Below are 27153 nucleotides of genomic sequence, written 5' to 3'. Positions count from 1 at the left end.
CAATGTACCATTTTTTTTTACAGTGGCTATAACAGAAATGCATAATTGCTCTCTTTTTTGGCCTAATTATTTCACGAACAATGACATTTCTGAAAGCAATGCTCTCATTCACCGTGTCCTTATAACAGTTCTTCTGTAAAGGCCATTCTGCCACAGGAAGTTGACAATACGGTGCCCGCCACAAACCACACGTCCTGCATCCTTCTGAACATAATGTTCACATAGGCGTGGGAAGGTGCGCGGAGCAAGAGTGCACGATAATGGAAGATAAGAGTTTAAATGTTGGGGCAACTTCTCATCAAGCGTAAATTAATCAAGATGAATTGAGAGAGGAAGTTCCTTTCTGGGTAAGCTGGCTGAAATTGCTTTATTACATCGACTGGTTTCATTTCAACACGGAAATATTTGAAATAGGTACTGTATGTAGCAGCAGCTTTGTTTTGGTGTATATGATGCATAAAATGCAGAGTAGTGCATTAAGAATTGAATGACATTAGCAATAATGGAAATAGCTGTTAATACCAAGAACATTTTACAATAAAAGCATCAAAATATGGCAGAAATCATGCATTATGGATCAGGAGGAGGTAGTCTGAATAAGCTGGCTGAAATTGCTTTGTTACTTTATAAAGGCATCAAACTTTCCACATCAGTAAGTGTAATTTCAGCATGTACATTTAAAAAAAAAAAACAAGTAAACACCAGCAGCTTTGTTTTTGTGAAGTTATATTTCATAAAATGTAGATTAGTGCATGAATAATTAAATAATAAATTAGCACAAATACATTATGGGTCAGGAGGATATTTGATCATCCCAAATGACCAATCTGAAATTGCGTTATTACTTCATAATGCATAAACTTTCCACATCAGCCGGTTTCATTGCAGCAAATATTTTTGTTTTTGTGACCTTATACTGCATAAAATGCAGAGTAGTGCATTAACAATTAACTCACATCAACAATAATGAAAATCGCAGTTAATATTAAGAAAATAATACAATAAAATCAGTAAAAAGTAAAAAATATGGCACATATGATGCATTATGGGTCATGTGACCCATATGGCTCAAATGACAAGAAGTCTGGGTAAGCTAGCTGAAATTGCTTTATTACTTCATAAAGGCATCAGACTTTCCATGCCGGTCGGTTTCACTTCAGCACATAAATACGTAGTTTGAAATAAGCTGCTGCTGTGATATATTGCATAAACTTCAAAGTAGCACATGAAAAATATTATGACACAAATAATGCATTATACTGTAGGTCAGAAGGAGGGTCAAGAAGTCTCTCAAAGCTATATGTTAACAACCAGTTCTCCTACCCAGCGAATGCTCCTCCTCCTAGTGCATGAAGATAAATAGTCTTGCCCAGCTTGCTTAACTTACAGTCTGGGAGTTTCCACGCAATTATCTCTCATGTTTATAAAGCCTATGATCTTTCGAAAATGAGCAAGCCCTTGATATCTCCATCTCGATGGTGGAAACGTTCCGCCGTTGTTCTTGACCGTGAACTCACCTGGAATCTGTTTCTTGCAGGACATTAACCCAGCACGCAAAGGACGACAGATTTTTTTTTTGTTGCATTTTGGGATTGACCAATCCATTTCTCTTTTTCACCGAAAGCTTCCTCTCAGGATGAGCACCAACAACTCCAGCGATGCATACCCCTTGCTTGTTCTTCCTCTGGTGCCGGTCATCTTCCTCACGGTGATGGGGAACCTGCTGGTCATCCTGGCTATTGCTCGCACCCCTCAGCTCCACACAACCACCAATGTCTTCATCATCTCCATGGCCTTCGCGGATCTCATCATGGGCTGTGTGGTCCAGCCCTTGGGCGTCAGCATGCTGGTTAGCGGGAAGTGGCTGTTGAGCAAAACGGTTTGCGACCTGTGGACGTCCGTGGACGTGCTTTGCGTCACGGCCAGCATCGAGACGTTGTGCGCCATCGCCGTTGAGCGTTATATTGCGGTCACAAGACCCCTCGAGCATCAGGTCCTCCTGGGCAAGCGCAGAGCCGGCTTCATCATATGCATGGTGTGGATGGTGTCGTCCCTAGTTTCCTTCGTGCCGATCATGAACCATTATTCTCATGTAAATGCCACAGATGCGCAAGTCTGTTACAATAACACAGAGTGCTGTGATTTCCATACTAACCAGACCTATGCCATCGTCTCCTCAGTGGTGTCCTTCTATGTGCCCCTCGTGATTATGGTGTTCGTGTACGGGAAGGTCTTTGCCATCGCGACCAAACAGCTGAAACTCATCACCAAGGACAGACTGCGCTTTCCGAGCACAGGCATGGAGGATTCTAGTGAAAGTACAGTTTCTGCAAGCAAAACAGCTGGAGGTTATAGGTGGAGGTCGACGAGGCATTATGTCAAAGAACACAAGGCGCTCAAGACACTGGGGATTATTATGGGCATCTTCATTTTGTGTTGGCTGCCCTTCTTCTTCTTCAATATCATCAAGGTCTTTAATCCCGAGGTGCCGCCACGGTCCGTGTTCGTCCTGTTGAACTGGCTCGGCTACGCCAATTCAGGCCTGAACCCAATCATCTACTGCCACAGTCCCGAGTACCGCAACGCCTTCCTGAATCTCCTAGGGTGCAAAAAACTGGCGAAGAGGCTAAATCACGAGTCCATGCACAAGCATCTACAGAGCCTCACCTCATACATCCAAAGCAACAGTTCTGTAAGGATGGATTGCTTGGGTCACGAAGACCCGACTGGAGAGGGTGGGAACATGTGCTCTGACATGTGTACAGTTCTTGAAGTACAAGAGGTAGAAACTCAGGCTCTCGAAGACTGAAATGTGGCACGGATCAATGTAGAAGAGACGTTTAAGGTAAGGGCGAAAAAACTCAAAGTATTAAATGTGAACGATGCCTCAAACCGGTCAAGTTGGTGAGGTGGGGTGTGCTAATACTTATCTAAGTGATTGGATCTTCACCTTGAGGATGATCAAATTGCTGGGGAAAAGAATCCCATTAACATTTAAAACACCAAGAATCCCTAGAAACTACATTACAACATGCTAAAACTACTCAGAACACCTTATACCAATGCGCTGGCAAGCATTCGCAACACCCTATAGCATTACGCCATTGAGTTCTGAAGCAGCGCTCAAATTATCTTCTGAATATTTTACTGATGCAAAAGACCCCCAAACATATGATCCCCCAGCTATTTATTCCTCCTTTACAGTGTGATATAAAAACGTGATATTAAAAATAAAATGATATAGTAAAAAACACTTTTACTGTACCGAAGCCAAGAGCAATGATTACAATATGATCTGGAAAATATTATGATTAATAATAAAAAATTCACCATAATTTTCTCAACCTAACCTTAATCCTACCCTAACCCTATAGAAAGTACATGTTGTTAATTATTATTATTCAGTACTTAAATATATGATTACACTGTAACAATGACATGTTAAAATAAAGTGTAACCCTAACGTACAGTAGATACACGCTTCTACATGTACTTACTATAGTGATAACAGTAAATTATGCATAGTTACAAGTAACTAACCCTAAACCAAACCCTAACCGTAACTCTATAGAACGTACATGTAGTTAATTACAAGTGCACCTTAACAAGTGCACAAAGTGTAACCGATTGAACTCTAACAATCAAGCTTATCTTTGAGAAAGCCACATATGAGACACTCTCACGAATACTGTACCAATTCCATGTGGGTGGAGATTGCGGTTTGTCAACTTATCGCTTTCACATTCATTTGAAAGCATTTCAGTGTTTCACTGGACTTCCTCTTTGATGAATGGATGCACTGAACAAAATAACTAACACCTCTAACTCAAGCTAATATTACAAGTGTACTCAAAAGTGAACTTAAAAATGTTATGGTCGTCGGAGGCGATGGCCTCGAGGGCAACCTGAGTTGGAGTCCCGGCTTGGGGACCTTTCCCTCTTTCTACCACTTCTCTTCTAGCACATCTCAATAAAGGCAAAATACAACAACAATAAATCTTCCTAAAAACAGTCTATGGTCATATTCAATACAATTTGACATGTGCAAAAAAACAAAAACAAGCAACCACACAAAAAGTTTTTTTTTTTTTTTTTGGTTGGTGGCAATGTTTTTCAGAATCACTGGGTCACAGCATGCCACACCGTTTGCATGTACTATTATCCTGGATCTGGAGTATGACGGTGATGATTACACAAATTAGGACATAAATCTATACCTCCTCCTTTCCAACAGAGACCCAGAGTAGCAGCCTTCAAAATTTGTCCCACGATGCATTTCATTCCAATCTTGATAGACGTGAAAAGTACTTAGCTAGATTAAACCTCTTATCCTTTACCTCATATCCTTTAAAATACTCCTCGGGTGATATCAGACCCTCAAAACTGATTAGAACAATACAATTCAAGAGGTTTCTGAAGTGGCTGAAATGAGTTGGCAGAGACATTCTGAAGTGAGCGTGTGTGTGTGTGTGTGTGTGTGTGTGTGTGTGTGTGTGCATGTGTGCGTGTGTGTGTGTGTGTGTGTGTGTGTGTGTGTGTGTGTGTGTGTGTGTGTGTGTGTGTGTGTGTGTGTGTGTGCATGTGTGTGTGTGTGTGCGAATACTTAAGGGTGGGAAACCCATGGATCTTAAGTGTTCATGACCTCATTAATGTGAGATAATAATAGGAGAGGTAGTGCTGTGACTGATTCATGATGCTGGAGAGGCCTTGAGTGCTTGCGTGATATATATATATATGTGTGTGTTGTATTTGATTAAATACGTTTTTCATCTTTTGTGCATCTAAGCTTCTTTTTTTTTTATTAGGCTAAACAAGATTTCTAAATTTTCTGAGCTAAGAAGGGAGAAGTGATTACTTCGACGAAAGTAAAAATGTGAAACAGTCATTTTTAATCTGGTCAGCAAAGCTTAGTGTTTCCTACAAATAACAACAAACACAGTGTGAACTGTCATGCCCGATTAGCAAGCAAATGACTCTTATGAACCGGTTCTTTTAAGATTCACGAAAAAACAGTTACAGAAAGGAGTTGACATTCTTCTGTAATGTCAGACGAACAGTTACTGTGATGTATGTTTAGGTTTGTGATACACTACTGAGCAAAAGTTTGGGCTCAGTCAGTAATTAATACTATTTTTTATTTATCAAAGACACATTCAATTGATCAAAGTGACAGTAAAAACATTTAAAATGTTACAAATTATTTCTATTTCAAATAAATGCTGTTTAAGTGAACTTTCTCATTAAAGAATTAGGCAGAAAAATATCAAATTAAATAAAAATGAATAGAGCAGAATAAAATAAATGTTTCTTGAGCAGCAAATCAGCATATTAGAAGGATCATGTGACACTGAAGACTGGAGTAATGATACATCACAAGAATACATTACATTTTAAAATATATATATATAGTTATTTTAAATTGTAATACTATTACACACAATATTTGATATGTTTTTACTGTATTTTTGATCAAATAAATGATTTTTTGATGATTAAATGATTCATTTTTTTTTTTTTTTTTTTTTACAAAAAAAGATGGTTATGATCATGTAAATCTATGGCTATTTTTCAGTCACAAAAAGAATATAACACAAGCTGCATGATTTTATAGATATAATGAAATGAAAATGAAAGAATTAAAGTTTGTGAATGAGCAATAGCTTTAGCAAGCACAACTAATAAATGATTAATATACCGGTAATCAAAGAACTGAGGGAACATTACAGTGAGTAGAGACAGCAGAATCTGGCACACAGATTATAATATTTCTGGTCTGGATCAGAATTATGGTTCAGAAAAATGCTGGGTTAAAAACAACCCAAGTTGGGTTGAAAATGGACAAACCCAGCGGTTGGGTTAAACGTTGGAATGTGCAGTTTTATTTAACCCAACTATTGTTTAAAAATTACTATATGGCTGGTTTAAAATGAACCCAAAAATAGGTTGGAAATTAAAAATCACACACATAATAACTTGAGGCAACAATAATAACCAAAAGGTTATTAAATGTTTATTGTTTAATTATTATTCATTAAACGTATGAATAAATGTTCATTTATTAAACGGATTAACAAATGTTAATTTTCAACATACTTCGGGTTCATTTAAAAAAAGAAATACACTAATGTTTAAACAATAGTTAAGTTATATAAAACTACCCAGCAGGTTGGGCAAACATTTAACCCAACCGCTGACTTAAAACAACACATTCGCTGGATTTGTCCATTTTCAACCCAACCTGGGATGTTTTTAACCCAGCATTTTTAAAAGAGTGTACATCTTACGCCACAGGGGATAAGACACTATAGTGTACTAAATCACATGTACTTATGGTGATTGAAAAGAACACGTTGAGACACTGCAGACACAAACACATCTGAGAAACATTTCAGCATAATCCCTCTGATGTCACAAACGACGTGTGTTGATAGAAAAATACATATTGTGCGTAAACAACGCATACAAGTACCAGGCCACACAGAAACACACACACTAGCTCTCTGTTCTCTTCCAGATCAAATGTCTAATGATTTCATAATTATTTTCCTCCCACAGGGAACATTGAAGATTGGAAACAGATCCTATGCTTTTCAAGGGAATCAACTGTACTCTAACGTCATGCTGTTCACGCGGACCCCGACTGTCTTACATTCACACCAGAGCGAAGGCAAAATAGACCAATTTTCATAGTGAAGAGCAACAAAGCGGAAAAATTATATTGAGATCAAACCGTGACATAAAAAATGATCACGCAGAGTGTGTTTTTTGAACTTCTGATTGAAAGTTGAAGTCCTAAAATGCCATCTCTTTACCTTACAATCATATAAACAAACAAAACAGTTCAATTGGCCTCCAGAGATGAATTTGAATGAAAAATGATCAGGGTCCAAAACAGACTGCCATTGGTGATTAAATAAATTAGAGAGTCGATTGGCCGTTGGTTGGAAATATAGGAACACAATGAGCACATCGCACAAGCTGGCCTTGGATGGTGCCATAATAGTTCATTTTTCTTCATAATTTCAAATAGCTCCAAAAATGGTGCTAAAGAAACATTTCCAACCTCAGCGGAAAAATGACAATCGGAAAAGGATGATTGGAATTCTTCTTTTTCTCCAGAAGTACATGGAATATTCATTGCAATAATTCACCAAAATGCACACGTGCCACAACGACTGGCGAAAAACAGACAAATCATTCAAATAAAAACAATCTAAATTACAGTTTCATGGGAAACATTTATGGTCATTTTTTCATCAGCAGGTGTGGCAAAGCTTTCTTTTTGGACGCTGCACGCACTCTGGAGTGGATCAGATGGACATTTCACTGGCTGTTTGTGCCACACATCTAAGCATCTGTTCGGTTTCAACACTTCAGCTCCAAGCTAACAGCCCAGATGAATGCAGTGCCAAAGCGTTTGGCTTATAAATATGCAACTGCGGCCAAACAAATCATGACAATTGAACAGTTGCATGTCTGAGTGTTTGGTTTGTGATATTGGTGTTTTGATCAAATGTGAATGCACGCTGGCATCGGTGCGGTTGGTGGCGAGGACAAACTTCTATTCATCTTCTGATCCGAGCGCTGCGAGTCACCTTCACTCGCTTCTTTGATCCTGACTCTGAAACTTTTATCCTCACAAGAAAAAAACCTTGTACAGACATTTGAAGCAGAATGAATAAATGCATGCACTTTGTAATATATTTACAAAAAAAGTATCTATGTTCAAAGTCTTGATGCGGAGTGTTTTTCATGGAGCAATCTCGAAGAGCTACATGGAAATATTTGATTTCCGAATAACAAGCTGTTACTTCGCATGTTTTTATCAATTCAAATCAGGCGTCACAAGGGAAATGAGTCATTTGAATTGAGTCTGTTCTCTCTGCTTGTCATTGTCTTGTGGAAAACATCAAATGCATTAGTTTGATGAAGCTCAACTCCACAACTATACAAATGGTGGAAGCATTGTAATTAACTGCAAACTCAACAAAAGGTCAGAACATCATTTTGCAACTTCTGCTTTAGTCTTTTCCAAGGCTCTGACTCACCGGTCTGAAATGAGCATCCTGAGGCTTTACTTCGAAATGAGATGCAAAAATGTGCCAATCTGAAGGCGAATGCAAGCCCTTGACAATCAATATGAGGACCTTTATACAAAATTTTTTTTTTTTGCTGAATAATAATTTTTACCTTCTGGAGGTTTCTGCACAGCCGGCATGCTAATGCCATTGAAAAGCACCTGCCGGAGGAACAAGTTTGAAATGGCACAATATTCAAATCATTTCTGCATGCACTGCAGTAACTGCTTGCATTTTAGGGATCTTCCTTGTGCAAAATATGCACAACTGAACAAAATACCATATCCCACAATATGTGCATTATATGACTTTCCATTTTATGTGTAAATGAACTGTAAGTAAAATCAGCCATCTTTTGTTTAACTTATTAAATTGATTTGATTAATTGATTTTTCTTTGCTGATTTTTTTTTTAAAAATGATACAATTCTGATTAAAAATGCAAAATGACTGTATTTATAAAAATCAAATAAAAGGATTTAGAAGAACGAAACAATTTAGAAAGGTACTGTCTCACATACTTTTGTTTTTATTATTGGTAGTATTGGCTCAGTATGCAGAAAGCAGTGTGCTATTCCATTCTCATCTGAAAGTGTACATGAGAAGAAACACACTGACAACTGCAAATGTGAAAAACTTATGACTTTATCCAGACTATCCTGAATTCATTTGTGTCATGCTCATGCATACTAAAGTTCACATCCCTGAAATTTCAAAGCAATAGTTTATTACGAATGCACTCTACAAAGAAAGCCAAAAATATAGTTTTAGCATTAATCATGAGCTAGCATACGCTACTCTTCCAGCATCATATGACATTCCTCGACGTGAGTGCTGCTAAAATAGGCCAATGGTTGAATCACAAGAAAATATAAACAGCATAATGAATAGCATCAGCTTTCAAATCTTGCAGAGTCCATAACACCGTCCCCCTGGATTCGCATTGAGCAACAACTTAACAGAGTGAATAAGGTCAAGAATTTAGAAAACACACTTTTGCCAAACCTACTTACCGTAAGCTAACTAGTAGACCTATTTGTTACATTACAAACACACTATTTGACAATTGCTCAACTTTTTGGATACACACTGATAAAAATTATTATGTGGTGAAGTAAATAGGCTTCTAAAAAATTATTTCTACATTAAATAATTTGTTCAGGCAAGAATTAAAAAAACTAAGTAAGTTCTATATTAGTACTCAATTCAAGCTTGTAGAAAAATGTTCCCATCATGCACTGGGGCATGAATAATTAATAAGGTTGAGTTAATTTTCTTCTCAAAAATGATCCATTGAATGTTACCGTTATTGTGTACGAAGTAGGGCCCTGAAATCCGTTTTATTATTTCCCAAATTCTTTCTTTTTTTTTTATTCCGTTTATTTTATTTTATTAATTATACACTTTATTAATCCAAAAGCAAGTATACTTATTTTAAATCATAAAACTTATACAATTTAACAGCAATTTATTAAAACTTTAGCAAAAAAAAAAATGTTGTGCCCTATGAAATTTTATATATCATTTATATTTAATACATTTAATAAATAGGCTAATTAATTTTTTTCTCAAATTTCATGTGATCTTTTTACCAAATCCTGTGTTTACCGTTAAAATGTTTCTGGATTCCATTTGAATGGTTTAAGTACATTTTAATAATAAACAAATGCTAAAAATGCGACCTCCGGTTTGAAATGAGGCAAATTATTCTTTTAAAGAAATGTTCAAGACCTATAAAAACCACACCGGTAATGACAGGAAATCTTCAGGCTATTGTTTTTATGCATCATCACTCATCACAATCTGATCCGTTTATGTGATAGACAAGTAGAGAAACCATCAATCGTTGCATAGGAAGTGATTATCAGACGATCGATCAAGAGCATCCTTTAAAAAGTCATTATTCTTTTTCCTTTTTTTTCTTATATCTATCGTAGTATTTTCAGTTTTACAGACAAATCAACAGTAAAAATCATAGGACAGGACCAAAGACAACTACACGCATAAAAAAAAAAAGAAAAAGAAAAAACTCCATCAGTTAGATTCAGGTTTGCAGTTAAACACAGCACTAAGCATATAGGCAAGGGAGGTCAAAACAGATTTTTTTGCATAACGTGACATTATGGAAAAGGTGAAATTGTACAAATGGACCAAATCAGATATATAAAATACGTTAAAAAAAGTCATTCTTTTAACTAAGTTTCCTGACACCAATGCCACTAAAATAACTTCACATTCAAACTACAATTCTAAAGCAGCTTTCCCATTTCTTTCATTATGATTATAGATACACAACATGTAGAAGGCATGGTACCCTTTTAGAATGTTAGCTTCCTATTAGTTAGGCTATTCCACAGACACGTTTAGTCTGAGCTGACATGTTGTTTAAAAAAAATTGAAAGAGAAGCCTGCCTCTCTTTCTCTCATCACTTTAGTTAGGCCTAGCCTAATGTTTGCTTTAGAGAGGAAAAAGCTTCTTGAAAATTACTCTCGCTTTCTGTAAAATGTATATATAGCCCAGCAGGCATAAAAGCCTGAACAAACCACAGGTGTGATTGCTCACGGGAAGCAGCACAATGCTTCCTCATCAGAGTATAGAGCCCTGCTCTCTTCATCACGGATTCATACTCCTGTCCTGATGCAACAGCACTGCCCTCGCACAATACATGCACTCAGTCGGCTCATCCAAGCTGTCTGTCTGTCTGACTATCTGTCTGACTGCCTGTCTGTCTAGAACAAATCCAAAGAGTAAAGATTGGCCATGTAGTTGACTGATTTTTCCAAAATATGTCAAATTAAATGCATTTATGGTTCATTAATGCCCCCTTCAGGTTGTAATAATTCTCATCAGCTGTCTCAGTGGTTATTAATATTCGTTAATTTGTCCTTGCCTTAATCTTTGGATAATTACACCATATGCCTCTCTTCAAAATAACATTCTCAAGCAATTCTCATGAAAACATGGTGTTGTTTCATAATGCATGTACACATATATTATATACAAACATATATAAAAAGAAGGAAATATATAAATATTAAAAAAGTATAGCCTATATGATATATATCAGGGCTCGACATTAACACATGTCCGGGACAAGTTTTTGAAGAGCCAAGTGACCAGACAACTAAGCATCGAAATGCAAGAATGATTCTGATTTTGTTACATTCAGTGAGCCCTGTACAGTTGTGGTCAGAATTATTGGCACCCCTGGTAAATATGATCAAAAATAAATCTGCATTGTTTATAGCCTACTTTTGATCTTTCATTCGAAAAATTCCAAGCTTTCACTGCAGTAAAAGAATTGAAAGTGGAGGGTAAATCACATTATGGAGTTTTCTCTAAAACCAGCCCGGTCTCACCCCAAAACGTCATATACTGACGGGTCTTGACCATACGTCAACATACGACGAAAAGGGTACCCCTATAACGCAGACATAAGCGCACCAGCAGCGCCTCCTAGCGGTACCCTAACGCATACCTAAACCCAACCATACCCGAATCGTCACACATGGACGTTAAAGGGTACCCTTTTCGTCGTATGTTGCCGTATGGTCAAGACCCGTCAGTATGTGACGTTTTGGGGTGAGACTGTGTTACCAAAACACGTTGGCCATAATTATTGGCACCCTTTTATTAAATACTTTTTGCAAACTCCTTTTACCAAGAGTCTTCTCCTATAATGCCTGATGAGTTTGGAGAACACCTGACCATACAGAATCTCTCCAGATCCTTCAGATTCTCAGATCCATGTTGGTGCTTCTCCTCTTCAGTTCAGTCCACTCATTATCTGTAGGGTTCAGGTCAGGGGACTTCATTTTGTGCTCAGTGACACATTTTTGTGTTGATTGTATTTTTTATATTACATGGTATAAGATGTCCAGGACCTCCAGCAAAAAAATAGGCCCACAACATTAAAGGTCCAGCAGAATATTTAGGGGGTACTTTTTCTCCATGTTTGCATTAAACCCATCTGGTGGGTTTGCTTCCAAAAAGCTCTTTCTTTAGTTTCATCTGACCATATAACCGGGTCCCTTTTGAAGTTCCAGTCGTGTCTAGCGAATCTTCCTGGCAGATTCAACATCTTGAGTTGATTGGAAGTTCTTAATGATTGCGCTGATGGTGGAAATGTGAATTTTCAATGCTTTAGCTATTTTCTTACAGCCACTTTCTATTTTGTGAAGCTTAACAATCTTTTGCTGCACATCAGAACTATATTCTTTGGTTTTACTCATTGTGATGTATGATTAATGGAATTATTGGCCTTTGTGTTTCCTCGTATTTATACTCCTGTGAAACAAGTTAGACATTTTCATGTTCCTAGTCCCCTGGTGTGCATTTTTGAAATATATATTAATGGGAATATATATTTCAGAGATATTTTACTCAACAAAAATTCTAGGGGTGCCAATAATTGTGGCCAACGTGTTTGGGAGAAAAACATTTATTTCATTATGTGAGTTTCCTCCCACTTTAAATAATTTTACTTCAATGAAAGGTCCATGGAATCAAATGAAAGATCAAAAGATCAAAACAATGCAGATTTATTTTTACAGCCATCTTTGATCATATTACCAGGGGTGCCAATAATTCTGACGACAATTGTATATGTATAATATAATATATAATAAATAACTGTATAATATAATATATAAAATGACATATTGGGTGATCTATTCCTGTAAATTGATAACCACCACCACAGACAACAACAACAACAACAACAACAACAGAATAAAAAAACCTTCAATACTTCTAAATCTTCAGCAGAGACTGATATAGGGCACAGGTGGTACCTTCTCCTCTGCCTGAATTCAGTCAGTGTCAAAATAATATCATTTCACCTGCTATTTTTGCACGCATGTGCCTATTTCATTGATGCAGTGTTCTTTGAACAGATGCAGCTCAAGGTGTGCAGGTTCATCAGGAAAACAGGTATAGAGTTCAAGTGAAGAGCGCTCACAGTAAGTCTTCTCTCAATGTCCCTTCAATGCACAAACCTTCTGATCATCCATTCAGACTTCTATATACTCAGGAGTAAAGGAGTAAGCAGGAGCTGAGTTGAATGATGTATGTGGAATGATGGAAGAAGGCATTTCTTGCCCCCAGGGAACATCTATTGTTATGATGCACAAGCAGCAAAGCACCACACCCCAATTGTTAGCTACCTCTCTCTCTCTCCTCTCTCTCTCTCTCTCTCTCTCTCTCTCTCTCTCTCTCTCTCTCTCTCTCTCTCTCTCTCTCTCTCTCTCTCTCTCTCTCTCTCTCTCTCTCTCTCTCTCTCTCTCTCTCTCTCTCTCTCTCTCTCTCTCTCTCTCTCTCTCTCTCTCTCTTTCAAAATATCAGAAACTCTTCAAATATAGAAACTCATACAGGTTTGGAACAGCATGAGGGTGAGTAAGTAATGACACAATTTTCATTTTTGGGTGAACTATCCCAAATCACAGTTGATTTAAAGCAACACTAAATAATATTTTTTTACCTTTTTACCTTAAAATAATGTTTCCAAAATTGTTTCAGCGGTTCATCAAGTCGTAACAGGGTGAAAGACACTTCTGCCTTCGCTTTGCGGCCCTATATCTGCTATAACCACACACTGTAAGATTGCCATACACTATTACAATAGTCATTATTTTGTTTTTCTTCGTTTCTGATGTCGCAATGCATCATACTTTCATGAAATCATGCAACATACTCTACCTTGTCTGTGGACATTGTTCATTCCAAAGCCAGTGCTGGATAAACAGCGAGCGTGCGTGCGACGGTAGGCTGTGGTAGGCTAAATTATTTACGGCAGCGGTAATGGACAATTGACCGTTTGCAAAGACCCGCCCACCTTAGTTACTGTCGCTATGCCCGACAAGCTACGCCGCTCTCATGCCACACCATGTTCTCACGCAGTGAGAAATACATCGCGGAGCAGAGAGGAGACCGACAACACACTGACAGACAGGACATGCCAGGTTACTTTTTGGTTACTTTTGATATTAAACGTATTAAACAAAGTCTCACCTTTTAAATTTGGTCATTTTTTAAAAGAAATTTAAACAATAAATACCGTTTTGTGGCTCTTTAATGTGTCTGACAGATCGCTGTAGAGCTAAAGCTGCTCGTGAACTGATCATCTCTTCCTCCTAGTTAATTTATAGCATAAAATAAACATGAATGAACATAAGAAGGAATGTTGTTTTAACCGCGGAAAGACGTCACTCCGTTTTTCAAGTTCAAATTCTCATGTTAATCTACTAACTCTCCTGACTGCTTTGTCCGACAAAATGGCGGATGGCGAAGTATGATTGGTCAGATCACCTGTCAATCAAGCTCCCTACGAAGGGTCAATTTCGCTTCCAACCTGTAGGGCGACCGAAGAGGAAAAGTTATTTAGTGTTGCTTTAAAGGGCTGCTGATGTTCTAGACTCCATCCTAGCCCTAATAATAGCACATTATAAAGCTGGAGTGTGAACATATTACCCAGGGGACATTGCTCTAACATTCAAGCATATTCCTGCAAGCACCTGATGGAGATTTAATGAAAGGGCCAAAGGGGAAAGTTCAGTTCATGCCATCAATATTTCACCTTTTCAATGTTTCATAATCACACCAGATCTATGCAATGCACATATGAATGCAGGTGAGGCAAATCTGTGTTTGTGAGAGGGGGAGAGAGAGAGTGAGCGTGCATTAAAGTCAGCATTTAGGTATATACTGTCTCTCAGAGCGAAAAAGGATATTAAACATGGGGGGGGGGGGGGGGGGGGGGAACAGAAAAAAGGCTGCACTTCATTTTATCCATTAGGAATAGCTTGAATCACTATAAGTGGACTCTATATGAAAGCCCATTTATATGATTTAAGACAACACACAAGGATAAACTGGTCATAAAACATCAGGAACATGCATTTAAAAAGTACTTGCCAATTTCAACGTTCCCCTCTACATTTCCTCTTAGAAACAGCTTGTAATAGCTTAAAGTGAGCAAACAGGCTATTGAACATTTTTCCTTTTGCAGTTTGCCACTAATACATCTGAATAACCTTGTGTTTAATGCAACAGGCAGAAATGGGGAGTACTAAGAAAAACATACAGCATGTCAAAGACTACAGCTGGTCAAAATGTCTTTTTAACAAAACAACATCTGAAAGTGTGCAAGAAAGCACGTACACCCATCAGCTGCACTGCTCATTGTTGACTAGAGGAAGAGCATCATGCCTTACAGGGAGAAGAGTTTCACTCACGCTCACTGGACCAAGTGCCCGTAAAGGGAAATCTGCCCTTAAAGGCATAGTTCACACAAAAATGCAAATGCTGGCATCATTTAGGCATATTCACCTTCATGCTGTTCCAAACCTGAACAAAAGACTTGCATGTTATAGGGGTTTGAAACGGCATGAAGGTGAATAAATGATGACAGATCTATGCTTCCACAGAGAAAACAAATGCTCTGTACAATTTCACAAATAATCTGTTTTGATGGTCTTCCCATGCAAGCTGGGCAAATGACACATAATAAAACCCATGTGGCATTCAGAGCACATATAAAGACATGCATTTTATCCTCCGCTCATACTAGAATGATCATTTCTCATAGCAACATGCGAAAGGCTCCTGATCATTAAATACCATTAAGACTTCAGCATCCACGGAAATGTTTCCGACGCTTTTTAGAGACCTTTAATCGGAATCTCAACTGTGACTCAACGAGCGAACAGAGAAGAGAGGGAAGAAAAGAAGAGGAACGTGGGAATGAAGTGAAAAATAGAGGTGGTAGTAATGAGAAAGGGAATTATGTTGTGAGGGAGTGACGACAGCTGGGAGCTGTGGTCACTAAAAGCAAAATGGATGTGTGTTTTGTGAGGAAATATAAAAAGTGCACTTTAAACACTTTCTTACAACGGAACCGATGCAATGTTTTGTATGTCAAATTTATTTGTCCGCCTTCTAAAGAAAACGTAAAAAATAATGTTCTGCTACACAATAACAAGACAAATAAAAGCCATTAACAATCCGAAAAGACACACATCTGCTGATGCCATGCAGGCAAAGCCAGACAGAAGGATGGTAATTGGCTTGAACATGTGGAAGCCACTGAAACCTGAACAAATAAATCTAAATTAAAGGCCAAAGTCACAATTATTCAATAACGATGATATATGTCAACTGATTCATTTAAATGGCAGGAATAATCATGAGTCGACTCAGGCTCTGTGATCAGCATCCTGCTTTCAACTTAAACTATAAATATATCTGCATACATACAATGTACTCACATAAAGAGACATCTATCAATCTATCTATATCTATCTATCTATCTATCTATCTATCTATCTATCTATCTATCTATCTATCTATCTATCTATCTACTGTATCTATCTATCTATCTATCTATCTATCTATCTATCTATCTATCTACTGTATCTATCTATCTATCTATCTATCTATCTATCTATCTATCTATCTATCTATCTATCTATCTATCTATCTATTCTTCATTCTACATCACAGTCTGAATTCAAATGTACTAAACACAGAGAAACATATCTGCCTGTCTTCTTCTAGGAACATGTTTGAAAGCTGTACATGTATTGTCTTTTAAACAAATCTCATTTGTGTGGAGAACATGTTGAAGAAGCTTGTTTAGCCAGACATCTTAGTAGTAGACTAATCTTAGTAGACTAAAACATATAATAGTAACGTCAGATGGGCAATATTATGTGCAATAAGACACAAAAACATACCAGAAGATTATAAGCCATTTAGATGACTCTCATAATGGAATAATGCAGCCTTGTATAAATTCGAGAATCTGTTCTGAATATGATGGAGGCCATAAACGGTGTGCTATTCATTTAAAATTATCTTGTTCGAGTAGAAGCTCGTCCTATGACATAGTGCAGCCGACCAATTTGATATTAATTCAGCTTGTGCTAACGCCACTCGCTAATGACGTCACGCACCACATTATGTTTTCCCCTCAAGCTAAGTTGTGATACAGAATGACCACACACACAAAAATTATAATAATATTTCCCTGAATGTCAGGCCTGTGTGGCTCGATCCTTTTCGAGTGTTTTGTTTATCTCTTCATTACAAGCATGCTATACAGCAGTGGGCCGTTTACTGTTAAAAAAGGACGAGTCGGAAACCTGTTCAGCGAAGATGTAGAACATTAAAGTCACCATGAAATCAAATTGAAAAAATATTTTTTTTTTTAAGGAATATTGGAGTATTTATTATAAATGATTCCTCATACAAATCTTTTTTTATATATAAAAAGACCGGCATAATTACCGGCATAATCTTTAATCAAAATAACTTCTTCCTCCCTCTTGCACCTACATCTCTTCTCTGATGATGCGTTTACTGGCGTGAGGCGGGGCAACCTCTCACTCACATGACATCACACCACAGCAATAGCAAACCACGACGATCCAATCAATTTCCGAGCCCAAAATCACATCCCAGCCTAAATTTTTTCTTGTTTGAGAAGCAGTTTCCACTCACTATAGGCTAGTACAGAAAAGATACTATCACAACTTCCATGCTGACTTTAGGATGCATGGAGAGTGTGAACATCCGCCATTTAAGATGTACTAAATAAAGCTGTAGTCTGTAACTTTGTGTTAAAAATTTACAAAATGTATATAATAAGCAAGTACATCATGAATCCATTTTCCAAACCGTGTTTCTGTCTTATCCTGATACGGTACATGAATGAAAGTGTTTATATTTGGACTATTTTAGACTGGTATGGGTCATACCACTGCGGAGCCCATGCAGTTCTGTTTATTAACTAGATCGCCAAAAGTTACGGACTGCTAGCCTAGAAATCTAGACGCACCCTAGCGGCAGCAAAAAGTATTTTGCAGCCAGGGCAGTCTAGCAACTCTCCATAGACCTTCTAGCTGCAAAAACCTAAATTGGGTCAGGCCAATCACGTCGTGTATAGACTAGGCGGGGCGGGCTTAACATATGACGACAGAGTTGCGACGGCTGCCACTTGAAAACAAAGAATGGCGGCTGCGGATGGAGAACAGCGGTCTTTCGAATCAGCTTTGGCCGCGACTCTGGAGGACTTGGAGTTAAGTTTTTCTTTAAGAAAAGAGCAAAGAACGGCACTTAAGTCATTCTTAACCCTTTCACACGTAAGTTTAAAATATTCTAACTGACCCCCCAGCGTGAGTTTTTCAAGGCGACCGTTATTTAGAACCTGTCACTTTATCGTTTCCATGGTGACGCGTCATTGCTTGTCACGTGACACAGCGCAAACACAACACAGCGCTGAATGAATGATGATCTGCTTTTATGTAATTTTCTCTTTTTGATTCAAAATATTCAAAAATATGTTAGATATAGCATGAAACACAGATATTCCGATTGTCAAATATGTGCTTGTGGATGTGTTTGGTTGTTTAAACACTTTTATAACGATCGCGTTAGTTGAGCTGTATGCGCGATGGGCGGCGCCATGTTAGTTTGTGCCGGATTTACAACACGTCAATTCCTCCACTTCTCACGAAATACATGAAAGTAAGTGGCAGGTTAACTGGGAGAAGAATAGGGTAAAATGTAAAGCTACTTACACATTGTGTATCTGATATGAATAAAACATGTCGTCTTATTATAATGGAAAGGATTATTATTGGCGCTTCCATAGACATCTGTGTGTATTTTACAAACTCAAATTCAGTGGTTTGCTAGTACTTATGTGATTTTAAATGCCTGAAACCTAAAATAAACATTATGTGGTTGAAAACACTGAATAGTTGTGATATATGACAAGCGCGAGCACGTCCATCTCTGGCTCAGCGCCAGCCAACGCGCAAAAGCACATTTGAATTTAGCAGTTGATCACGTGATGCGCTGACCGTTCTAATCACACCGGTGTGATCGTACGCTCCAGGGACCAGCCAAGACTGATCACACCGGTGTGATCGTACGTGCGAAAGGGTTAAAAAAGGAAGGAAGAAGTGTTCGGAGTTTTGCTGGACCGGATCTTTGCCGCTCTGACTACGTCACCTTCGTTGCTCTGGTTGGTTGTAGCGCTATCCTATTGCGTGCAGAGGGATTTTGAGAGACAACTGTTTATCCCGCCCCTCGGATTAAGCCTATGGAGAGTTTCCAGACTAAACATCTTGATGTAAGTCTGGCTTGCCAGGCTAACGGACTGCGGCTTTAAACTGTTTAAAACATAGACGACTGAAAACAATCACACCAAATGACAAAATGTGTGATAAAAGCACTTGCAACAAATAAAGTATCAGAAGCTGAGCAAATAAAAAAGAAACGGTGCTGCTAAATGGTGGTTTAATTTAGTTTTAGTGTTTTTATATGTTATTATTATTCATCAGAGCAGTTGTTTGCCTAACAGAAGCTTGTTACTGGCTGCAAAAAAATAGCAGATTTCTGGCCCTCAGGCCATAGAGCTCATCATTTAAAACTAACCACATAAGTGTGAGAAAAAATTAATACAAGCTCATTAGTTTGCTTGTTATTTTGACCTCTGGGCTTGTATCAAATTAGCATTTTTCCAATTTTACTTTACTTTTTGGATTGGTGGTGTTTTGTGTCGGGGGTTACTGTTTATGCTTCTCTGCCTGAAAGAAGTTGTTCAACTTTACCCCAAAATTAAAATTCTGTCAGCATTTACTCGCCCTAATGTCGTTCCAAACCTCTGGTTTTCTTACACGAAAAGAGACGAAGAGGTTAGTCGTGGTGCTCTATCCATATTGATCACTGACAGTTTCATGTGAAAGCTCTTTAGTCTGTCTGTGTTAATCGACTGCAGCTCCATGACTTATTGACACATGACGTCAGATGTAAAACTTGAGATCCACAAAAGCTTTGCAGAAGAGATTAAATAGCAAAGATCATTTTTTGATTAACAGCAAACAGAAGTGCAGTGCACAAAGTATTCAATTACTTTAATTTCAGCGACTTTTTATATGTCTCAGGGCCGGCCCGAGGCATAAGCGAACTAAGCGGCTGCATGGGGCCCCCTGGCTCTAGACACCTCGCGTGCATAGACAATTCGTGGGTGGGGAGACTTCTGTGATGAAAATAGACTTCAACTTTATTAATAATGTGGTTTTAATAATCTTAATAATGTGACCGAGCGTTCGTATAGGGTTCACCTAACACTAACAGAAATAAGAAAATAATAAACGATAGCAGTTTGAAGTCTTCTCCACTTTATCAGAGCCCGTCTACGGAGAGCCTGTTCACTCCCTATTAAGTCCTATTGTACCGAATTTTGGTTGTAGTTCCACCAGAGTTCCACTGGAGGCGATCGCCCCCGAGTGCAAAATGAATGGGAGTCTATGGGGCTAGACGGCTAAATTTGTCCCTTTCAGCCGATTGCCGTTGAGAAATCTCAGATTTGATTGTAGGTTTGGCAAGTTCAACATGGGTTATAGGTCGAAAATTGAATGAACGAGTACTTATGTCCTTTCGATTTCTTACAGGTTGAGTTGTTGTTGCCCATAACACGCTAGCATTCTGCTAATGAACGCTGATTGGTCAGTGAAGGACAGGTTACGACCAGAGATACCGCTTGATGGCATTATGGCATCCGAAGCGGGAACAGAATGTATTCTAGCAGAAACTCTTCTAGCACGTGTGTTTACCTGTGTCAGCTGTGCTGGTGATGCCTCGAGAGAAAATAAAGTGCAGAGCGCGAAAGCACCAAAGTGACTGAAGGATTGCCGTAAAGCAGTATCTCTGGTCGTACGATGTGTATGACGTCATTGACATTTTGAAAGACTTTTTAAAGCAAATAAGTGACTCTAAAAAATCTAACACCCAGCAATGTGCAATTTCTTTGCATCTCCTTTCGAATACAACATTCAAATTACTAGACAAAAAATTATATCTTGAGAAAAGTGGATTTTGAGGGGTATAGCTCCATAGACCTCCATTCATTCTGCACTCGTCCTGTGAGCGCCCTCATATGGAATCAGAGTGGAACTGCAACCAGTCAGAAGCCGGAAGTGTAGTGAGAGTGAACCTTCTCCCCTTATTAGACATTCTCTGACTTTATTATATTCCACACATCAGATCACTAACTCCAAAACCCCGCGACACTCCAGTACCAAGTGCGCATCTACGGCAAGCCCCGAGGGGAAAAATACATTGCATGCACACATATACAACTAGCGCCAGTACATCATTATTATTGTAACAGACTTTGTTGGATTCTGTCATGATGCATGTACAATCCAACAAAGTCTGTTACAATAATAATCTATATATTAAAAATATATATTTTGAGGACAGTTACACCGTCAATAATTGTCATTGTTGTTGCTGTTATTATGTTTCTGATTTCTCAGTTTTGTCATTATTTTAAATGATGTAAATAATTGAGAGAGTTAGTAAAAGAGTAAAGTAAAAGTTAAACGTTTTAAAAACAAAAGTGAAAAATGTATGCACTTTCATTATTTAAGTAGCCTATCTATTTTTTTTGTAACATTCTATTTTTGATTATATCCATGTTTGTCTATTTTGGTTTTATTTTGTAGTTGAAGATTTTGTGAGAGTTTGTTTTCAGAAGTTTCAATGAGTTAGTAAAAGAGTAAAGTAAAAGTTACAACTTTTTATTTAAGTATCTATTTTTTATTAAGTATTTATTTTGTATTAACACATAACCTCACTGTATTTATAATGTAGCATTATAGCGTGACATTTGTGTCAGTAATCGTCAAGCACAGGTGACTCCGCGTGGTAGGAGGGGCCCCCAAAATCAAATTCTGCTTAGGGCCCCCAAAAGGCTCGGGCCTCAGGGTGTTCGAGGCTCGTCTCGCGCGAACCGAATTGTCTTTTGGCACCACTTTTTTAGATGTTTTAAATAAAACAATAAAGTAATTTAAACAAAACAAAAACAGTCCACATTTGTGATGTGTAAATTTATAATGTAATAATAAATTTGGTCAAGGAGCTGTTGTTACTCAGTGGATAGGCTACCTTAAAAACCCTAAAAAATATATGCATGTAGGCTACTAGGCTATTTTGTGGAAGAACATTGTTGTGACTGAAAATAAATATTAGGCCTACCCTTAATAAAAATGTTTACGATGATCTGTTAGAGAGCCGTGTGTAATTTATCTGTTCAATAAAATACCTTACTCACCTGTTTAGTAATAAACACCATCTCTATGTCCTTTTTCAACATTTCAAATCCCTCAGTTCTCGCCATCTCCGAAAAGCCAAGCCATGTTGCTTCTCGTTTTATAGTGTTCTCCGTCAGTTCTCATTTTGCAGCAGACTTTTTAAGTAATTTTTTTACGGGTGATTCCCTGGAAATTCCAACCTTTCTCTGTGACTGAAAATGCCACTCCTAGCACCATGATATCTACAGGCCTCAACTTGTCTCCGTTTATGATGGACAGACACGCACGCCGGCGAATGACGTAGCCTAAGTATGCAATTTCTCGCGAAAACCATCACGACATTGGAAGAAGGATGGTGATGTATTGACTCATTTTTTAAATTTAGTTGACTTGGGGGCGACGAAAACTCACAGTGGCCTTTAAAAATTTTAATTTTTAAAAACCGTTAACTAGGCTATATATTATGATAAATAATTGTAACCAAAACCGTTTCCTTGAACTCCTTTGACAACATTGTTTAAAAACGTTGCTGAGTATCGTATATCTTATTTTTAAAAAATTAACAAAAACGTTTTTTTTTTTAACCTCCTTTGACGAAGTTCGAGCTTTAATTGGACCCCTCCCAACCCTTCCATTCGCACCCTCAACGGTCTTCACTGACAGGGTGACAGGAGTTGCTGGGCTTCATGTTTGCTTGAGTAAACGAGTGGCAGTTGTGGAGCACTTGTTCCTGCTGCACATTCGGTCTCTGGTTTGTGTGATTTGTTTCTCGGAGCAGAAGCTGCGCATCAGATGTTGAGAGACACTCGGAGAACCACACCGGAGAAACAACGCTGCTTTCACACACTTCTCAGAAACAGGAATATTCTGTGTCTTAGGTAATGTATTGTTTTTTTATTCTAACGCAAATATCCTGAAGTCTCGTTGATCTAGGCTACTGCTAATTTGACTCTACATCGAATTTTCTTTACATTTTAGTCATGATATTTAAAGAATGCATAGGCTTAGAAGATCCCGGGGCTAGTTGTCACAACAGAAGGGCTATATCTCAGTAACTGGTTTTGATTAAAAAAAGCAGTATTGGCTCTGCATGTTCGTTTTAATCATGTGGACACGAGAATATCTTTTTACTTCATCCCTGAAATAAATAAAAAAACATAATAAAAACAACCCTGCAAAACTTAACAATATATATTGATTCACTATCAAATCTACATTTTGGCTACAGGTATAGGGTGGATTAAAGCTATGCATCTGTTTAATTTAGTAGAATGATTAAATGTAAAGAATAAAATACCGTAAATAAAAAATACTCTATGGATGTAACCGAGAACAGAATACTTTATTTCTAAGTTCCATTATCAGCATTATTACACTGACAGTAAGAGAATTATGGTATTGCAGATTCACACCCATTCCTTCTCAGACCATATAGATCCATACGCCATGACCTTTATTCTCATGTACAGTCTATATTTATTCAAGTAGCTCTTTATCTGCTGTCCTCATTAGATGATTGCATGTGATAAGATGCTGTCCTGATGAATATTATGAAATTCTGTGATTCAAAATGTCTTTAGAGATGTTAATGAACTCCAAATGTATGAATTTTGAAAAGTACAAATATTCCATGCAACTTCTCAATTAACATGATCACACAGGCTCTGCATGCAAATTAATGATAGAAGAATAGTACAATTCCGTTTAAAACAGTTTAGCCTGTTGCACTGCAACTTTCTAAAATAATGTAATGTCAACTTAATAATCATATCTCATAATTCTTCCCATATCCACCATGGATGTCTGAAAGGGGGGTATTTTATGAAACTGCAAAAGTTTCATTTTCGCACAACTGAACTCAGCAAGAACAGAGAACACAATGCCAATTCGTCAAAAAGACTGGCATTTGAGTTTAAACTAAACAAATGTTGCATTCACACAGATGACGCGAGTCCAACATTTGAATTCAAGCAGCGTTTACCTGCTAAGTTTTGACATTCATCATTCTTGTTTGTCTGACAGTGAAAGTAGATTAATGTAGGAAGATTACAAAAACTCTTTTGAAAAATACATCACTGCAGGCACACTGGTGTGTTTTAAAATGCTGGAGCAAAGTGAACGAGAAGCTTTTTTACGACCTTCGTTTTTCTATAGTCGCTTTCATACAGGTACATTAAAGCACTTTGATTCATAAATGAGCAGTTATGTAACAAAATATTCAAGACTGAGTGAGACCTTTGTTAAAGACCTTAATTGACGAACCTCTGGACAGCACTTTGGTCAGTCGTGTGGCTGTTGTATAAGTGCTGTACAAATAAACTGAAGTAGAACCTTTGAAAAACCCTTGTGATTTCGTCCAGCAGGTGGAGACAGAAGATGGAGGGCTCTGGCTGGCAAGGTGGAGAAGAGCCTCCTGGAAGCCACGTGTACGAGGTGACGGTGGTCCAAAACTCCTCGTCCCCTCACAGCTTCCCCTTCGCAGACGTAGCCCTGCTGCAGAGCTTCAAGCCGCTCATCATCCCCTGTTACGTTCTTGTGCTGCTGGTGGGCGTCTTTGGCAACTACCTTCTGATCTACGTCATCTGCCGCACGAGGAAGATGCACAACGTCACCAACTTCTTCATCGGTAACCTGGCCTTCTCGGACATGTTGATATGCGTGACCTGCGTCCCCTTCACGCTGGCCTACGCCTTCAGCCCTCACGGGTGGACGTTCGGACGCTTCATGTGTTACCTGGTGTTCTTGATCCAGCCCGTCACTGTATACGTGTCCGTTTTCACTCTCACGGCCATTGCCGTCGACAGGTGAGTGAGCCCACCTGACCTTCTAATGATTTCACTAATGGCTCAGACGCTAGATATCAGAGCTGAGTGGGGCTAAAGTGGGTCAGATCACTTGAGATGAAAGGATGTCCAAAGGATGTGCACTGAATCATGGTTCTTTTGAAAAGGGTTTTTGCGTCTTTGGAGATCATTAGAGGTCTGTAAAGTGAAGTCTGCAGTTTGAGAAAAGGTCACTATCCGTGCGGTTTCCCCACTCCTGCTTTGATGTTTGTTGACCAAATTGAATTGTTTCTTGCTTTCTTAACCCACAAAATATGTCATATTTCACCTCGCAAATCTCATACAGAAAGAAATAACTATATTGTTAGTGTCTCATGACCATAATTGGAAAAATATTTTTTACTATAATCTAAAAAAATAGTAAAAAGTTATAATATTATTAAGTTATAATATTATTTTTAAATGTTGTAGTAGTGAACTACTTTTCTATTTGTTTGTTTTTTTAAACCATCTGCGTTTTCGCCATAGTAAAAATTATTATATTGATTGTAAATGTAATATGTCCAGATGAATTGCAAGTATTTAAGGGTTAAAGTGCTAAATATACATATATACATAAACACACAATAATATTAATGGTTCTGAATATAAGCTTCATTGTCTTTATACAAAACATGTCTTTTTTATTATTATTTAATTTAATTTTGGGGTAATATCTGAAAGAAAAATAATAATAAAAACATTACTGCATATTACTGTAGTAAAAATAACTATATTGATTCTTTTTATAATTAAAATGATATTTTAATATAAATTATTATAAATAATGATGATTATTTATGCATTATTCTAGTAATGCATAAATTAACAGGAATAAAAAAAACTCAAATGTAAAATGTCCAGATGAATTACAGTAATGAGAATTTGAGTTTAAAAGTGATTAAATGGTAAAAAAAAATATATTAATATGTTTCAAAAAACAGGCTTAATTTTCTTTACACAAAACAATGCTTTTATAATTATTTTATTTGATTTGTGGGTAATTTTTAAAAGAAAAAGACTTGAAATAATGAAATATATGTTTATAATATAATCTAAAATCTCTGTGTGTTGTAACAGGTACTACGCTACAGTTCACCCTTTGAAGAAGCGAATCTCAATGGCGGCTTGCGGTTATGTGCTGTCTGGGATCTGGCTGCTGTCGTGTGTGCTAGTCGCTCCCGCTGTGGCCCACACGTATCACGTGGAGTTCAGAGAAGAGGGTCTGACCATCTGTGAGGAGTTCTGGTTGGGCCAGGAGACCCAGCGGTTGGTGTACGCCTACAGCACACTGCTACTGACCTACATCCTTCCTTTATCCGCAGTCTGTGTCTCTTACTTCTGCATCTCCGTCAAACTCCGGAACTGCGTGGCCCCCGGACACCGCACGCGGGACCAGGCCGAGGCCCAGCGGGCACGCAAGCGGAAGATCTTCAGGCTGGTGTCTCTAGTGGTGGCGGCGTTCGCCGTCTGCTGGCTGCCCATCCACGTGTTCAACGTGCTGCGCGACATCGACATCCGCCTCATCAACAAGCGCCATTTCCTGTTGATCCAGTTGTTGTGTCATCTGTGTGCCATGAGCTCGTCCTGCTGCAACCCGTTCCTGTACGCGTGGCTGCACGACCGTTTCCGCGCAGAACTGCGCAAGATGTTCACCTGCCACCGTCGCATTGGAATTCCCGCCAACCACTGCGCAACCGCGAGCGTCGTACTATGACGTCGCTCCGGGCTTCAGAAAAGATGAAAACTCATGAAGTCCTGGCTCTTTCTAGCTTTATAATGGCAGTGAATGGCCGTTTCTGTTTTGAAGTCCATAAAAGTGCATCTATCCATGATAAAAGTACTCCACACAGCTCCGGGGGGTTAATAAAGAGCTTCTGAAGCGATGCGTTTGTGTAAGAAAAATATCCATATTTAAAACTTTATAAAGTAAAATAACTAGCTTACGGCCATACGCAGTCTATTTACGCCTAATGCGCAACTTGTGACGTCAGAATAGCGTAGTGCGTCATGGAGTAGCGTAAATATCAGCAGTACGTCGCATTACTCGTATAAGTTGCGCTTTAGACTTAAGTCAAATCCGTATGTTCGCTTGGCTGTAAGCAAGTTATTTTACTTTATAAAGGTTTAAATATGGATATTTTTCTTACA

General features: G+C 38.2%; 3 protein-coding genes across 5 annotated transcripts in view; 2 read left to right on the top strand and 1 right to left on the bottom strand.

The window, feature by feature from the left end:
- The window catches only part of aak1b (AP2 associated kinase 1b), a 75674-nt gene extending 53409 nt beyond the window's left edge, over positions 1-22265 (bottom strand). The window contains exon 1 of the mRNA XM_079599906.1: positions 22201-22265. The gene's annotated coding sequence lies outside the window, so the exon portion shown is untranslated. The remainder of the gene's footprint in view (positions 1-22200) is intronic.
- Positions 197-8567, top strand: adrb3b (adrenoceptor beta 3b). 2 transcript variants are annotated; one of them, XM_079599947.1, is made up of 3 exons: positions 197-347; positions 1538-2845; positions 6556-8567. In XM_079599947.1, the coding sequence occupies exon 2, from the start codon at positions 1637-1639 to the stop codon at positions 2807-2809; it is 1173 nt and encodes a 390-aa protein (XP_079456073.1). In that variant the 5' UTR covers positions 197-347; positions 1538-1636; the 3' UTR covers positions 2810-2845; positions 6556-8567. The 2 variants fall into 2 exon arrangements, with proteins under 2 accessions (XP_079456073.1, XP_079456074.1); XM_079599948.1 differs by having other exon boundaries at positions 220-347; positions 1625-2845.
- A 594-nt stretch (positions 22266-22859) lies between the features above and the next one.
- Positions 22860-26719, top strand: prlhr2b (prolactin releasing hormone receptor 2b; the record flags this gene model as incomplete). Of its 2 annotated transcripts, none has more annotated exons than XM_079599950.1 (3): positions 22860-23058; positions 24544-24984; positions 26083-26719. In XM_079599950.1, the coding sequence occupies exons 1-3, from the start codon at positions 22973-22975 to the stop codon at positions 26717-26719; spliced, it is 1164 nt and encodes a 387-aa protein (XP_079456076.1). In that variant the 5' UTR covers positions 22860-22972. The 2 variants fall into 2 exon arrangements, with proteins under 2 accessions (XP_079456076.1, XP_079456075.1); XM_079599949.1 differs by having other exon boundaries at positions 24541-24984.
- Between the last annotated feature and the right edge of the window lie 434 nt (positions 26720-27153).

This window comes from Phoxinus phoxinus, assembly GCF_949152265.1.
Source record: "Phoxinus phoxinus genome assembly, chromosome: 23".
Taxonomy (NCBI): Eukaryota; Metazoa; Chordata; class Actinopteri; order Cypriniformes; family Leuciscidae; genus Phoxinus; species Phoxinus phoxinus.
The sequence above is the reverse complement of the archived record's forward strand: the minus strand, read 5'-3'. Positions and strand labels throughout refer to the sequence as shown.